Source organism: Trachemys scripta, chromosome 2 (assembly GCF_013100865.1).
Source record: "Trachemys scripta elegans isolate TJP31775 chromosome 2, CAS_Tse_1.0, whole genome shotgun sequence".
NCBI lineage: Eukaryota > Metazoa > Chordata > Testudines > Emydidae > Trachemys > Trachemys scripta.
In genome coordinates, this window is record NC_048299.1 from 32,909,368 (window position 1) to 32,924,129 (window position 14,762).

General features: G+C 44.0%; 1 protein-coding gene across 1 annotated transcript in view; it reads right to left on the minus strand.

Annotated features, from left to right (window-relative positions):
- MYO3A (myosin IIIA) overlaps positions 1-14,762 on the minus strand; it is a 215,349-nt gene that overhangs the window by 162,452 nt on the left and 38,135 nt on the right. Inside the window, exon 3 of the mRNA XM_034760222.1 lies at positions 4,564-4,698. Within this exon, the coding sequence (XP_034616113.1) occupies positions 4,564-4,698 (135 nt within the window). The remainder of the gene's footprint in view (positions 1-4,563; positions 4,699-14,762) is intronic.

The window sequence follows — 14,762 nt, forward strand, 5'->3', positions numbered from 1 at the left end:
TGAGGCTGCTTAGAATCAAACACATTGAGATACAAGTACATAGCCAATATTCATAACTTCAAATACAAAAATGATACACACATACAGACAGCATAATCATAACCAGCAAACTACAACTTTTCCATAGACACCCCACTTGACCTCCTCTGTACAAGACCTGGTTCAACCATAGGACCCTGGTTGCAACAATGATCTGTACAGTCACAGTTCATGTCAATAACGTCACAATTCTCGCAAAGGCTTGTTTCTGATACGTAAACACTTATATAGCACTCTACATCTTCGAAGTGCTTTATGAATATCAACTAACTATTCTGAATGTCATCCTTGGGAAGGAGGGAGGGAGGGAAGTACAATGAATATGAATGGAAACCAAACATGACTGAAAATCAGAAATTTCACTTTAACAGAAAAAATAACTGATGAAGGGTACATGCCCTCATGCTTCTGGGCATACGCCAGTCACTAACCAAGGGGGTAAAGGAAGAAACTTCCTCTCTGGGCAGGTTATTTCATAGTTGTTCATTCTGCAGTTTCTTGACTCATCCTCTGAAGCATCTGGTTCTGGCCACTGCTGAGACAGGAAACTGGACGAGATGCACTTTTGGTCGGATTCAGTAGGTCAGTTCCTATGTTGCGCAGTTTGGTTATGACACAATTAGAAGTTTAGGCTGACACTTTCAAAGCAACCAAGAGGGATCTGGAAGCCCACGTCCCATTAATTTTAATGGGACTTGGGCCTCCAAATCTCTAGGCAGTTTTAAAAATCAAAATCTCAGCCTTAGTGCTGGCTGAGTCAACCTAATTATAGATGCCGTCTAAACTCAACTTCCAGCTGTGCTGTAGCCAAGTCAGAGAATATATATGTTTTCACCAGGCTCCCCAACTCCATTATAGTTGTACTCAAGTATTTCTTAGTGCTCATCTACTTTAATGATTTAGACTCAGAGAACAATATCATCAGCACAGATCGTTAACATCCTGGGTGTTATTTCATGCATCCCCTTTCAGCTAAATGCTCACAGTAAACAAATAATGAACTGAGGGTGTCAGATCTCATTAAAACTAGAGATGCCCCAAAACTGAACCTCCAACCTTCATCCCTTTGAATGTTAGGGAACTCAGTTTCACTAGGGGCCTGTTTTCTGCTTAAGGTTCAGATATGGCCAAAGTCATGCAAGAACAGCCATTCTTTTTGATATTCCAGCCCAAGATGACAGCTGAGACCATGAGATTTTCACCATTCAAGATAGTTGAAATATTGTGAGATCAAATGATTTTGTAATATTTCTACTCTATGGGGCTGAAATCTCATGAAAACACCTGCCAAGTCTAGCACTTTCTAATCTACATTTATAAACTAGCTTGGTTTTGGCCTTGAACCTTAACTTCAGTCCTCAACATTAAACTGATTCAGATCTGAACACCACCTTCTTGTCCTAGTGCTAAGGAAAACTAAAATGACAGAAGTGCAATATACACAAAATTATAATTTCACGTATAGATGCTCCCCGGGTTACGCAAGACCCCACTTACGCAAATTCGCCCTTACGCAAAAAGTTCCATAAGGCATAAATAAAATGTTCAAGTTGCGGAAAATATTGCATAGCGTACGGAAACATAAAGTACTGTACTGTAGTTCGGTGTGCGGAGCACACAGCAGTAGCATCTCCTAAAAGGGAAGCCTCCCAGTCTCGTGTTATTTCAGTGATACTCTATTTCTGTTATTTCACCCTATTATTTCATTCAAATCATTCCTGGAAAGCAACCAAGTGATAGCAAGAGTGCAGGACCAGTTCGTAAGCGAAAGAAGATTGATTTAGAGCAGAAAATGTTGTAATTGTTTGTTTTTTATGCTTGCACAATATACGTTTCCAACTTACGTAAAATTCGGGTTACGCAAGGCTTTCCGGAACAGAACGATTGCGTAAGCCGGGGAGTGTCTGTATTTGTGTGGCTATGTCAAACAGTGGCATGGTGGTTAATCATCCCTCTGTGGTTTCAAGTAATAACAGACAGAACAAAGTAAGCTACCAAGCAAAATAAAACAAAACATGCAAGTCTAAGCCTAAAACATTTAAGAAACTGCATACAGGTAAATCTCACCCTCAGAGATGTTCCAATAAGCTTCTTTCACAGACTAGACTCCTTCCTAGTCTGGGCCCAATCCTTTCCCCTGATACAGTTCTTGTTAGTTCCAGCTCAGGTAGTAACTAGTGGATTTCTCATGACTGGCAGCCCCTTTGTCCTGTTACACCCTCTTTTATAGCTTTGGCACAAGGCGGGAATTTTTTGTCTCTCTGGGTCCCCACCCTCCCTTCTAAATGGAAAAGCACCAGGTTTAAGATGAACTCCAGTACCAGGTGACATGGTCACATGTCATGTGAGACCCCAAGCCTCCATTATTTCCAGCCTCACTTACAGGAACACAGGAAGGCTTACAAGTAAACAGGGTTGGAAGGGACCTCAGGAAGTCAGAATCAGAGCCTCCTGGCCACGCCTCAGTGTACTAGGTAGGGTCATGCCGGCTGCTTCCTGCGAGCCGCGCTGAGCGGGGCAAGCCCCCGATCCCACTCCCCAGCTGAAGCACTGGAGTGGGGCAAACCCCTGACCTCACCCCCTGGCGGGAGCTGAGGACTAAATTAAATGGTTTGAGGGGCCAGATGTGGCCCGCGAGCCATAGTTTGCCCACCCGTGCTCTACATACAATTCATTAGACCAGAGAGACAAGGGAGAATGACTAAACACCACATATAGGAATCTATAAAATTTCTTCCTCCTGGACATATTTTCAGTAATAATTAAAACAAACAGAAGGTATCTTCATTTTTATAACTTGTAAGGTAACTATGCCAAGCTCAAAAACAAGGTAAAATGGCCATAAAAAGCTATGGACAGAATAAAAGTAAGATAACATTTCAACAAAGGCATCTCTTTCATATTACAATCTTTTTCACCATAAACATTTTTTATTAAAAGTAGGAAAGTTTCAGTAACCAACAGGTACAATTATCTGCTCTTTGAAGTTTACATTTCCAAACATACTAGCTATCCATCTATCCATACAGATATACCCAAACGTTCAGATTAACTAGATTCCTTGATTTATTTTCGTCTATATATATTGACAAGTGACTTGCTTTTCACATGTACAATGAGGGTAATGCATCCAAAAGAAGTATATACCATAATATGCAAAGTAAAGTGCAAAACCTATGCATGCCAAGTGTTTACAAAAAATGAAATGCTGCCAAGGCATCAGTTAGTTTTCAAAATTTAGAAGCAACTCCACAGAAAATTAAAAAAAGCTAAATTACTAACTTGACCTAAAATACTTTACATAGACCCTGCCCTACTTTGATTGCTCTACAGCAACGCTATAGGGACCAGAGTTTTCAAAATAGTTCAGGACCAGTGTTTCAAATGCTCAGCACCCACAACTGGGTCTAGACTTTCAGTGATACTCCACATGCAATGTGCTGACTCCTTTTGAAAATCTGGCCAGTCCTTTTAGCCAGTAAATGGGAGCTGAGCACGTCTGAAAATCTGGCTCTCGTTATGGACATGAGCTTTTTTGAAACGCTAGCCCTCAATTAATACACTGTAATACCATGAACTAATTTCTTTCTTTTCATTTACAGGATAAGCCTTTATTACTTGTTAGGCTTTGTATTGAGGACATTTTGTATTCCCTAATTTAGCAAGCAAATGGTAAAAGAAATATATTTTTCAACCCATCCTTACCAAACGCCCATAGAACAACAAGAGCCTAACAAGATAAATGGAGCATGCTTTGCATAGCCGTAAGTGTTCATTTGCATTCCTGGCATCTAAGGTCCAATCCTGCAAATCCTTTCACAGGAAAGTTCATGCGAATTCCATCTGTGAAGAACTTGCAGGACTGGCCTTTGTGGATTTTAATACCATTTTTCAAATGTACTTTTTATGCCTGAGTTTTTATTAATCATAATTAAAGAAGAAAGGTCTTATTTTCCCTTTGTTCAACATAGAGAGCTCCTATTGACATCAACAGCAAATTGGATAGTTTATTTGTTTTATTGTTATTTTTTTTGCTTTTTATACACACAAACCCTGTGAATTTAATTCACTTCTACTATATTGTGAAAAGCACATCACATTAACTATGGTTTAATGGCATGCTTAGTCCTAACTCCTTGTTGTTTAAACAAATACTTCTGGATAGAGATTTGTATGCCAATCTTCACAAAAGGAAAAAAGTGTTTAGATTAGAAACTAATTAAGATAGGAGCATTGAACAGGGTACAAATGCTAATAAGAACTTAACTGTAAAGACATAAAATTAACATTAAGGGAATAAATATACTAGATGAGCATTCAGGAGCCAGAGAAAAATCAAAGGAAGAGTTGAGAACACAAGAGGGGCTAGTGACAGCATTTATGGACTGAGCAGCTATACTGGAGAAAAATGTCAAACAAATGTGTTGTGTTTGATATGATGGGTTTGCAAGTGAAGTAAGAATGCTGCCAAGACGAAAACTGCTTTTAAAAAATAATAAAATTCAATCATTAGACATTATCTACCTCAAGAACCAGCCAAAGTTGGTCTCCATTCTTCACATCTTTCTTGTAGTACATTCCATAGAACTTGACGACGTTGGGATGATCAGAGAGAGCTTTCAAAATGTTGTACTCGGCTTCAATTTCTTCATCAATATCCTAGTGCCGCATATCACAAAAATAAATAGCAGTCAGCAAACCCAAGCCATATGAAAATTGACACATAGTGTGCAGTCTATTCAAACTTTGTCTAAAGATAAAACAAAGTCAAATGAAATATTAGTGCATCCTTTACAACACTGTAAAACATATACTTAGTTCTGTTCAGTCAAAATACCCTATTTAATATATTGAACTATACAGAATTAAGATTAAAGTCATCTTTGGCTTACACTGTCTTCTGTCGATTTGACTCCAACAGGAGTACGGGGGAGGAAGAAACTGCCATAGTTCCAGGTGGTCACAACATCCTCACAACATTCTGCATGAAGCTGGCACAGATCCAAGGGTGGGCAGTATTGATTGTAACTTCCAGAAAAACTGCTATTGAGTCCCTGGGAGAACTTGCAGCTATTCTTGTCTGGTACCACCATGAGGGAGAACAGACAGTATTCCTACAACCGGCCCTCCCTTCAGTTGTGAATCCCTTCTCTGGGGCTAAGGGCTGGGTTCTGGAAGGTACAATCTGGATTCACCTCCCTCTCTCTGTGCCAGCAGGTGTGAGTCCAGCCCCAGTATATTAGCAGCCTTTGCTAAACAAGGCATTTGCTTAGAAGCAAAAGTTACTAAAATATGACAGCATCAAGGTTGAATGAAATAATTTACTAGACAGATTTGTTGAATCTCACTGACAAATATTGTCTCATTCTTTCCTTGTGCTCCTCCATCTCTCTGTTGGTGTCTACCTGTTGTCTCTTGCCTTACACTTAGATCTTTAGATTGTTGCTCTTTGGAGCAGTGTCTTTGTTCTGTTTTTACACTGGCTAGCAATATGGCGCTCTAATCCATGACCAGGGCTCCTGGGCACTACTGCAATACAAATAATAATAAATAACAATAAGTTAATTAAATGCACTGGAAAACATTTAATACATTTTGAAAACTTGCAAATACTGTGCATATCAACATCCAGGTATTGCAACAGGCACAGAGACTGAAAATGACAAATATGCCACTTTCTGGTTAAAGTTGATCTTTCTTAGTTTTAATTTTAGTTTCAGTATTCAGCTCTCCCCAAGCTCTTATACTCCAAAGAGTACCAAATAATGTAGCTAGCATTCACCAAAGGTACCAGCAGAGTTCACCTCTCTTGATGGTGGGTCCTGAGTGCTCCCTTAATGTGGAGTCAAAATTGCCACTGTTACTCTGTTCACACCCCTCTCCTTGACAGAGTAAAAAATGGGGAGAGGGGAGCCCTAGAAAAATATCATTGCTGTTGAGATCCCCATCTCTGAAAATGCATGTGGCAAGACCCCACCACTTCTTTTTTTGGGTCTCACTGAACCTCTTTATACTTTTGAAGAAAGTTTCATATTGTTTGGAGTTTCTGAAACAGTGCACCCAGGGATCTCCATACCAGATGATGTCCCAAAGCACATGGGAGTTTTCCAGTACCCAGAGAAAGGTGCTACTGGGCTCTGCTGCAGTCAAGGTGTGAAGGTATTTCATCTGCACTTGGGGACATGGGGATCTTAGCAACAGCCACTCTGGTCATGTGTAAGGTATACCTATACTAGTGCACTTCTCCAATTAGTTGTGCATGTACTGCTAGTGTGGGTACCCCATATCTGCACTGTGTCCTCATATGCTGTGCTGGGCATGGGTATACACAGTGCACAAGTGTGTGCCCATGTTCACACCATCCCTTTTCAGTATGTGACAGTAGCACTACCATTTCTGGGGCAGTATCCCAGAGTCCTGTGCATCACAGGAGACACTCTGGGAACCACCTTGCTGCATATTGCTGGTACTATATGCTGCCTTCACACATCTGGCAATGGCAGCTCCTGCTCAGCCTTCCTCCTGCCCAACTGCATGGAAAACATGGAGAAAGTCCATGAGGATGTGGATCTGCTCCTTCTGCTACTCACAGGACAAATGTCCAAGTGATGCAGTACTGGATACTGGGCAGAATCCATCCAGAAATATGTGGGACTCTGAAGCCAGGTGACTGAGAAGATGAGTGAAAATCCATTGGGTGCCATGGAACAGGTGTTTTAAATGCTGTGATTGCAAGAGTATGGCCATGGGTGGACCGCCGCTTCTGGTCCTGGAGAACCAGCATGGCATGGTGGGACCACATCATTTTGGAAACCTCGAATGATTTTCTGCAGACCAGTGGCTGCAGAACTTCAGAAAGAGGAAGCAAATCTTCACAGAGTTGTTTGAGCAGCTTGCAGCAACCCTCCAGTTCCAGACCACTCAATTTCAGAAACCAATACCAGTGCAGAAGCTGGTGGCTATCTCCCTTTGGAGCTGGCAATACCTGACAGCTGTGGGTCAGAAGTCTGCTGTCGGGGTGGTGGCTGTATAGGTTTGCCAAGCTATCTATGCTCTCATCTACCCACTGCTGGTTGCAACAACCCACGTCCATGAAATTATAGCTAGATTTCAGAGGATGGGGTTTTCCAGCTATGCGAGAGCCGTCGATGGAGCACACAGCCCGATACTTTGCTCATTGAAAGTGAATATGTGAACTGAAAAAGCTTCACTTATTCTCCAAGGCTTAGGGGAGCAAAAGGGCTGGTTAATGAACATGAACACTGGACACACTGGAAAGCTCCAGGAGACCTGGGTGCTCAGGAGATCGATGTTTACTGTAGGGGGGAAGAAGGACTTTATTCCGCAGAAACAATGTGGTTCTGTATAGTGTTATTTTGGGGGACCCCACATACCCACTCAACTTGGCTCATGAAGCCTTATCCTGACATTGCCGGCCCAAGAAAGGGGGAATTCAACCACAGACTGTACAGTGGTGGCTGACTATGTGTTTGGGTAGCTAAAAGCCTATTGGTGACAGTTGTGGACCCGCATGAATGCCAATATGGCAAACATAGTCCTCGGTATAGTGGCACGTTGTGCCTTGCACAACATATGTGAAACCAAATGTGAATACTTCAGAGCGGGCCCAAGATCTGGTTATCAAAGCCTTGACAGGCAGCTGGATGCCACCCATTTGCAAACTACTCCTGGTTCCCAGCAGGCAAGGGAAATTTGTGATGCTATTTGTTTGCACATCATGGAACATCTAAGAGAGGTTTTGGAAGGCGCTTCACACATAACTTCTTATCAATGGTCTCTAAACCAGTGCAAACAGTACATAAGAGGTGTTATACATGAATACTCCTATGCTTGCTAGTGGTGACTGTTTGTTGAGGGTGGGGATGTGGGGTCAGTGTTATCTATCTTTATTCTTAACTTTGTTTGGGTTTCCTTTGTTTGTATCGTTAATTAAATCATTTACAAAGCCAGACATTTACCTAATCTTCATTGGGTTCTCCATGGTGCTTCTGAAAGACATCAGTTGCTTCTGAACTTAGTTCACTGTTGTCATCCCTGTTTGTATTTTTAATTAGGAACAATTTTTAGGAGGGATGTGTGATGGGGTGTACCAACCCCACACTCGTAAGGTGAGGGTAATCTCCCGTGCGGGGTTTGGAGGCTGAACACAGGGTGGGGTACTGGGATTGGCTTGGAGTTATTGTCCCCCATAGCATGAGCTGGGGGGTTTCACTGCAAGGAGTTTTGGATACCTGTAGGAGATAATGTGCTAGCTGTCCACCATGCTTCTTCCCATAACAGGTGTATGTGTGTTTGATCCACTACCTCACCAACAGCCTGGCCAGCAGCTGGAGGAGGAGGAGAAGGTGGTGCTTGTTCCCAGAGACGTGCAGCAGCGATGGTGGCAGGCAGAGCCCAGAAGCATTCTGCCACCAATTGTACTAGGGACTGCATGATCCCTTTACCTCTGGGCATGCTCCTACACCCTGTGCTGTCTCCCCATTTGCAAGAAATGGTTCATGATTGCTTCTTCCTGCCTAAGAGTCCTATCCTCCGTGGCCTAAGGAAATCAAATTGGCATTGACTAAAGAAGTCAGGAACAATCAAAAAGTCTCCAAGGGTCCTTCTCCACTCACTCTATTCTCTCTGAGGAATGAGCTCCCTGGTAGCAGGTAAGGTCCCACCAAGTCAAAGACAAGGGGTGCATTATGTGACACTACACCCCATATTCCTCATAGAGATATTGTTATGATATGGACTTTGTGGCTGGAGGCAAGCCCAATTCAAAGACGGAGGAGGGCATAGTGCCTACCAGTGAAAAGACTGTTCTGGCTGTTTGGCTGTGGGCTCACAGCCAAACGGGATAGATCCCACTAGAGAGTATAGAGGTGTGTGTCTTGGAGGGGGGAGCCAGAGAAGGAAGTTGAGAAGGAATTTGGGGGGGCGGGGAGGATATTTTACATGGTCATAGCTCTGGAGAGGGAATGCAACTCCACAGGGGACTGGCCAGTAACATGCAAGGTCTCCTTACACCCTTTCCTCCCCAAAGCCCCAAATACATACATGAATGAAGAACATTTACTAAAGGGGAAGAAAGACCAGTATCTGAACACATACTGTGGTTCAAGAAGAGGTTGCAAAACACAATGAATACTGAACAAACTGGACTATCGAAACAGAAGAGATGGTATGATAAACATACTTGGAAACACCTCCCTGTCACAAAGTTGCTGGTACCATGGAACCTCATAATACACAGCTTATTGGTTATAACAAAGAATTTGGTACTAATGATAAATTCCTTAAAAATGTGTAACATGCATAATTTTTGGAAAAAACTTTTGAACATGCTAGGAGTGATAACAAGGAAGTCCTATAAGAATACTGCTTCCCAGCCAATGCCTGTAAACAGGCTTAGAGTTTGGCACAGCAGAAAAACCTAAACTGCTGTGTGGAAGGGGAAACTGAGGCACACTGTCTCATGGCATTGGTGGCTAAATTCCAAGACACCTACACTTTAAAAGATATTGATATCTGCATTGTGTTAACAATGCTGCACACTAGAATACTTTCAGGCAACCTGAAAAAAGAAATTCAGAACTTTGCACAAACACCTATGGATAACACTACGATGTTTGATAACACTTGGAAGTTGTATAACCAATACCTAAGGAGGACATTAGGCACACTGCCCTCGCATTAGTCAGTGACTAACCCTCTGGCAGTAATCAAAGGGGGGAGGTGTGACACTACCTCCCATATTCCTCAGAGATATTATGATATGATTATAGCATATCTGAGAATGTTTTATGCAAGATGGGCCATGTAAGATATCATTGGAAAGGTTATGATTTACTGAATATGATTATCATATTTGTATGCATGTATAATTTTGTATCTGAAGTTAGGAATATTGTCTATGCGCCTATCACAACTGTATTTACCCCTGGGGAACGCACACTAGACAGAATGCAATCAGTCTAGATTGTTGAAAGGAAAGGGCCATTAGGAAAAACAATAGGTCTTTGAAGATGCTAATCTCCCACCTTCCTGGAAAGCCTTCCTGTGGACTCTGCAAATAGACTTTGAGTAGTGGCTACAGGGTCACGTGATACTGGACTCCATGATAAATTTAGTACTTTTCCCCTGACCGGGGGTGGGAATCACACTGGAAGACAAAGGATTCCTGCCATATTTAAAACCTATTTAAGGCAGGGGAGTGACATAATCTCTGCAATCTGCCTAAAACAACATTAGGGTGAGAAATTACTACCTGTAACCAGTTTCTTTAGTATTTTAAGCTTAGATTGCATGTTTGTTTTATTTGCTAAGTAATCAACTTTGATCTGTTTGCTATCCCTTATGATCACTTAAAATCTATCTTTTGTAGTTAATTAAGTTGGTTTTGTTTTCTCTAAAAACAGTTTGTGTAATTCATAACTGGGGGGGAGGGGCGGGCAAGAAGCTGTGCATAGCTTCCTCCACATTGAGGGAGGGGTGAATTTCAAATGAGCTGACGCTGTATAGTTCTCTGTGCAGCGCAAGATGATACAATTTTGGATTTACACTCCAGAGGGGGTGTGCTCTCTGCTGCAAAAGGACACAATATTGTGTTTGAGGAACTGCGGGGAGTTGAACCTTCACCCACCCCAAACTTCTCCCTGCTTCTGCAGTGTGGCTTAGTGAAAGGAGAGGCCAGACATCAGGGACTGGGAATAGTAACAAATGTTTGAAATGGTCACAGGAAGAACGGACCACTCAAACATTCCTCGGACAACCAAACAGTTCCCTTCCTGGACCTAGGTGGGCCTGCACAGAAGACCAGCTCCCATTCATAAAGGGAAGGAAAGAGTGGGTGGGGGGAGGGGGAAAAGGGTGGTAGTTCTGGGTCTTTTCATAAAAGTTCATGTCATGAAACGATTCCTTCCCCATTTGGCCATTTCCAGACCAGTCCCCTCCCTTTACCACCCCCATCAGCATGGCCAGGGACTACTGTTGCCAGAGTGCTTGCCAAGAAATGCATAGCCACAGGGAGACAGAGACTGCTCATTCATAGTCTTTGTTAAAGCTTCCGCTAAATGCATTAAAGTGGTTCATGTGATCTCAATGAAATCATTAATTTACAGTGTGCCTTTCTAGGGGACCGTGTCAGGCTTAAGGCATATTTCACCAGAGCAAGAGGGGGTATTTCTGGGGAGGATGGGGGTGTATTGTAACATACCAGCCTTGGGGTCTGGGGTCTGCAGTGTTCCTCAGGCTCCTTGGGGGAAGGGGAGGGAAGGAAAGGAAGTTTCCTCAACCAGATCCACTGGGTAGAGGTGCAAAATCACATGCTGCTCCTCCTTAGGGGCACCCAGGACTTCCTCTGAGGTTGCTGCTGCCTCCTTATCCTACCCTCATTGGTGCCCCATTGTACAATCAGGCCAATGGGAACAAGGAGGGGGTTGCAAGTCACTTCAGTCTCTGTACTTGCAGCACAGGAGAGTGTGTAGTCCAGCTCATCGTAGCATGGGCATGTGCTGGGTCCCCTCCCAGAGCGACTGTTGGGAGTCCTCTACCCTCTGATACACGAGCCTGAGGTGCTTCATGTGTTTTGAACAACTTTTATTAACATTCTCATTAAGCTATTTGTGAGCAGCTGCCATGGTCTCAAGTGCCAGAAAAACACAGATCTATACTGCCTTTACCTTGGACAGAGAGAGTTATTTTATTATTGCATCCTTCTTGCACCAATGTTGGTGCACAAGGCTGTAAACCAGTCTCTTCCATCTCTCTCTCTGTCATTAGCTGCTGCTTCCATTGGCTGTGCGTTGAGACTGGCTGTTCAGCCCTCCCTGGTAAGGGTTCTTGAGGGTACCCAAGAGAGACCTTGTCCCCTCACACCAGTTAGCTTCCACTTGACAGCTTCATATTGGAGCCTGTGTGTTGGCATCTGGGGTAAATGCCCCAAATATGTCCAAACACTTCCTTGTAGCAGCGACAAACTGCTGGCTGGTGATTTGTCAGATCACTTAGTTGGTGATAAGTTTTCTCCATTCAGTGCCCAGAAACTTTTGTAGACACATATTTTCCAAAGGCATCTAGTTTTCTATCATTTTAATAGCTCTCGCAGCCATACAATAACACTAATATTATGTCTGAGTTGAAAATTCTCCATTTTGCCTACGTTACGGTATATCTTTGATGTCCATATATTGTTGAGTTTAGTGAATGCCTTTCCTATCCTGGATGTCACAAGGTCTCTGCTGGCTAGTATCGTGCTACCCATGCCAAACAACAATTACAGAGTTAGACTATAGCCCGGCTTCACACCATTTTCCAGGTTGAACCATTCTGTTGTCTGGTTGTTCATCCTTACAGCGCAGTTTGCATCATTGTATGTAGCATCAATGACTTTAGCTGGATTCCATAACAATGAAGAATAGTATTTCTATTCATGCTGTCAAATGCCTTTTGAAAAACAATTAAATTAAGTTGATAAGGGGAAGCTGAAGCGTTCTATACATTCTTCTATGATGGTGCTTAGTGTGAATATCTGATCTACGTTGGGCCTGAATCCAGCCTGTTTTTCTCCAAGCTTTGCATCCACTGCTCTTTCATTCTTTGTAATATCACAATACAGAAGACTTTCCCTACAATGGCAAGAAGTCACACTACTGTCCAATTGTTACAGTCAGTAAGATCACCCTTTTTTGGATATTCTGACAATTTTCCATGGTCAAGGGGGGGGTCTTTTTCCAGACTTCATTGAACAGTTCTGCCAGTTTCATTAGGGTGGTAGCGTCAAGTGCTGTTAGCATTTCTGCTGTGATTTCATCATCTGCCACCGTTTGGGTGTTTTTCAGCTTCTTGACTGCAGCCTGTACTTCTGACATCTCTATTAGACCGTGTAGTGAGTCGGTATGGCTCCCCCGCTGCCCAGCAGAGGGAGTGCCCTTACAGACGCCCAAGTGGGCGAAGCCCCCACCGCCTGTCCCCGCCCCCCGGAAGTTAAGGGGCGGGACAGGAAGTATAAAAGCTGGCCGCCAGAGCTCAGTGAGGCCCCAGCCACCGCAGGGAGCAGACATGCGGCCGGGAGCTCGCGGCCGGGAGAGCCCCGAGGCCGTTGCCCGGTGTGGCCGGAGCTGCTCCGAGCCCACTACGACGAGGAACCACCAGAGCCCGCCCGCTCCCGTCATTGGGAGAAGCAGTTGGAACTCCCCCACACCAACCCCGAAGGCGAGATGCCACCAGAGGCCCTCTGCCCCTGCTGTTACCCGGAGGAGCCACCCGACTCCAATTGGCCGGATTTCCCCAAGGAGCTGCCGGACCTGCCGCCAAGCCCCGGCCGGGAGAAACCCATGCTGATGGACTGGACTGGGCCCGGTGCCACGGACAAGGTAGGCCCTGAGGGGGAACCTGGAAGTAGCCCGTGGGTAGCCGACCCCGGTCAGGCTGCAGTCACGTGTGAGCCGATGTCAGTGTGTTTCGGGCAGGACACCCCACTGACCTGCAGCGGCAGTGGCCGCTGCTAGGGCCCCGGGCTGGGACACAGTGGAGTGGGTGGGCCTGCGTCCCCCCTGCCACCTCCCCGCTCACGGGTGGCAGGCTTCCTCCTAACTGTGATACTGTTGCTCAGCCCCTGCACCAGAGGGCCTGAGCTCCTTAACTGTTGCGTTGTTGCTCAGCCCCTGCACCTAAGGGATTGAGCTTCCTAACTGTGATACTGTCGCTCAGCCCCTGCACCAGAGGGCCTGTGTAGTGAGTCCAGGAGGGTCGAGCCCCGGCACGAACCTTCCACAGACTGCTGTTGATATCAAGTTGATTTGGTTCATGTTTCATTGAATACCAGTGCTGAGGTAGGGCTGGGTCTGTTGAGGACTTCTTTGAATTGTTCTGCCCATCTGTTATTCTGTTCTACTTCAGTTGTAAGCATTTTTCCATCTATATTTTTCATTGGCTGATTTCCTGTTCAATCACTTGGTAAACGACTAACTTCCTATCATAGCAGCAACTTCAGCTGCTAGGCCTTCAACATCTCTCTGTTTTATCGTCTCATGCTTTTCACCATTTTGTCTGCTTTCTTGTACTCCTCCTTTGCTCTTTCACCCAATAGTCAAATGATCTTAGCATTCAGAAGTTTTCCTAACAGTGCTTTTCCTTCCTCGAAATGATGCCACATCTCTTGGCTTATCCAATTCTTGTTGTGTCTGAAGGTATGTCTACACTACGAAATTAAATTGATTTTATAGAAGTCGATTTTTAGAGATCGATTTTATACAGTCGATTGTGTATGTCCCTGTGACAGTGTACCCCATAAGGCTTTATGGGGGTGTGTGCTTATAAATGTATGTATGACATAACTGGAATATGTTTTGTGCTGCCTGTGCCATGTAATATATCTCCGTAAAGGTTATGGTCTACTATATCTATTCATCCTATTTGTACATGTATATCATTTTCTACTTGAGGTTAAGAATATGGGCTGTATGCTGGCTTGGTTTCTAAGTAAACTTTGTGAGGCATTTAGTCAGCTTCTTTAGGAAGGAATTCGCCAGATTAAGTACCTGATCAGGAAACACTTGGGGAACAATGCATCTTGGAATGCTCCAATCCACATAAGAAGTCTTCCTGGAGATACCATGTGGACAATGGCTTCGGCCTGTAAAGGCTGAGTCATGCAGGGACATGTGACTTGCCCAGGTGACTCCAGAACTCCATCTTGGAGCTGGACTTTGCATAGG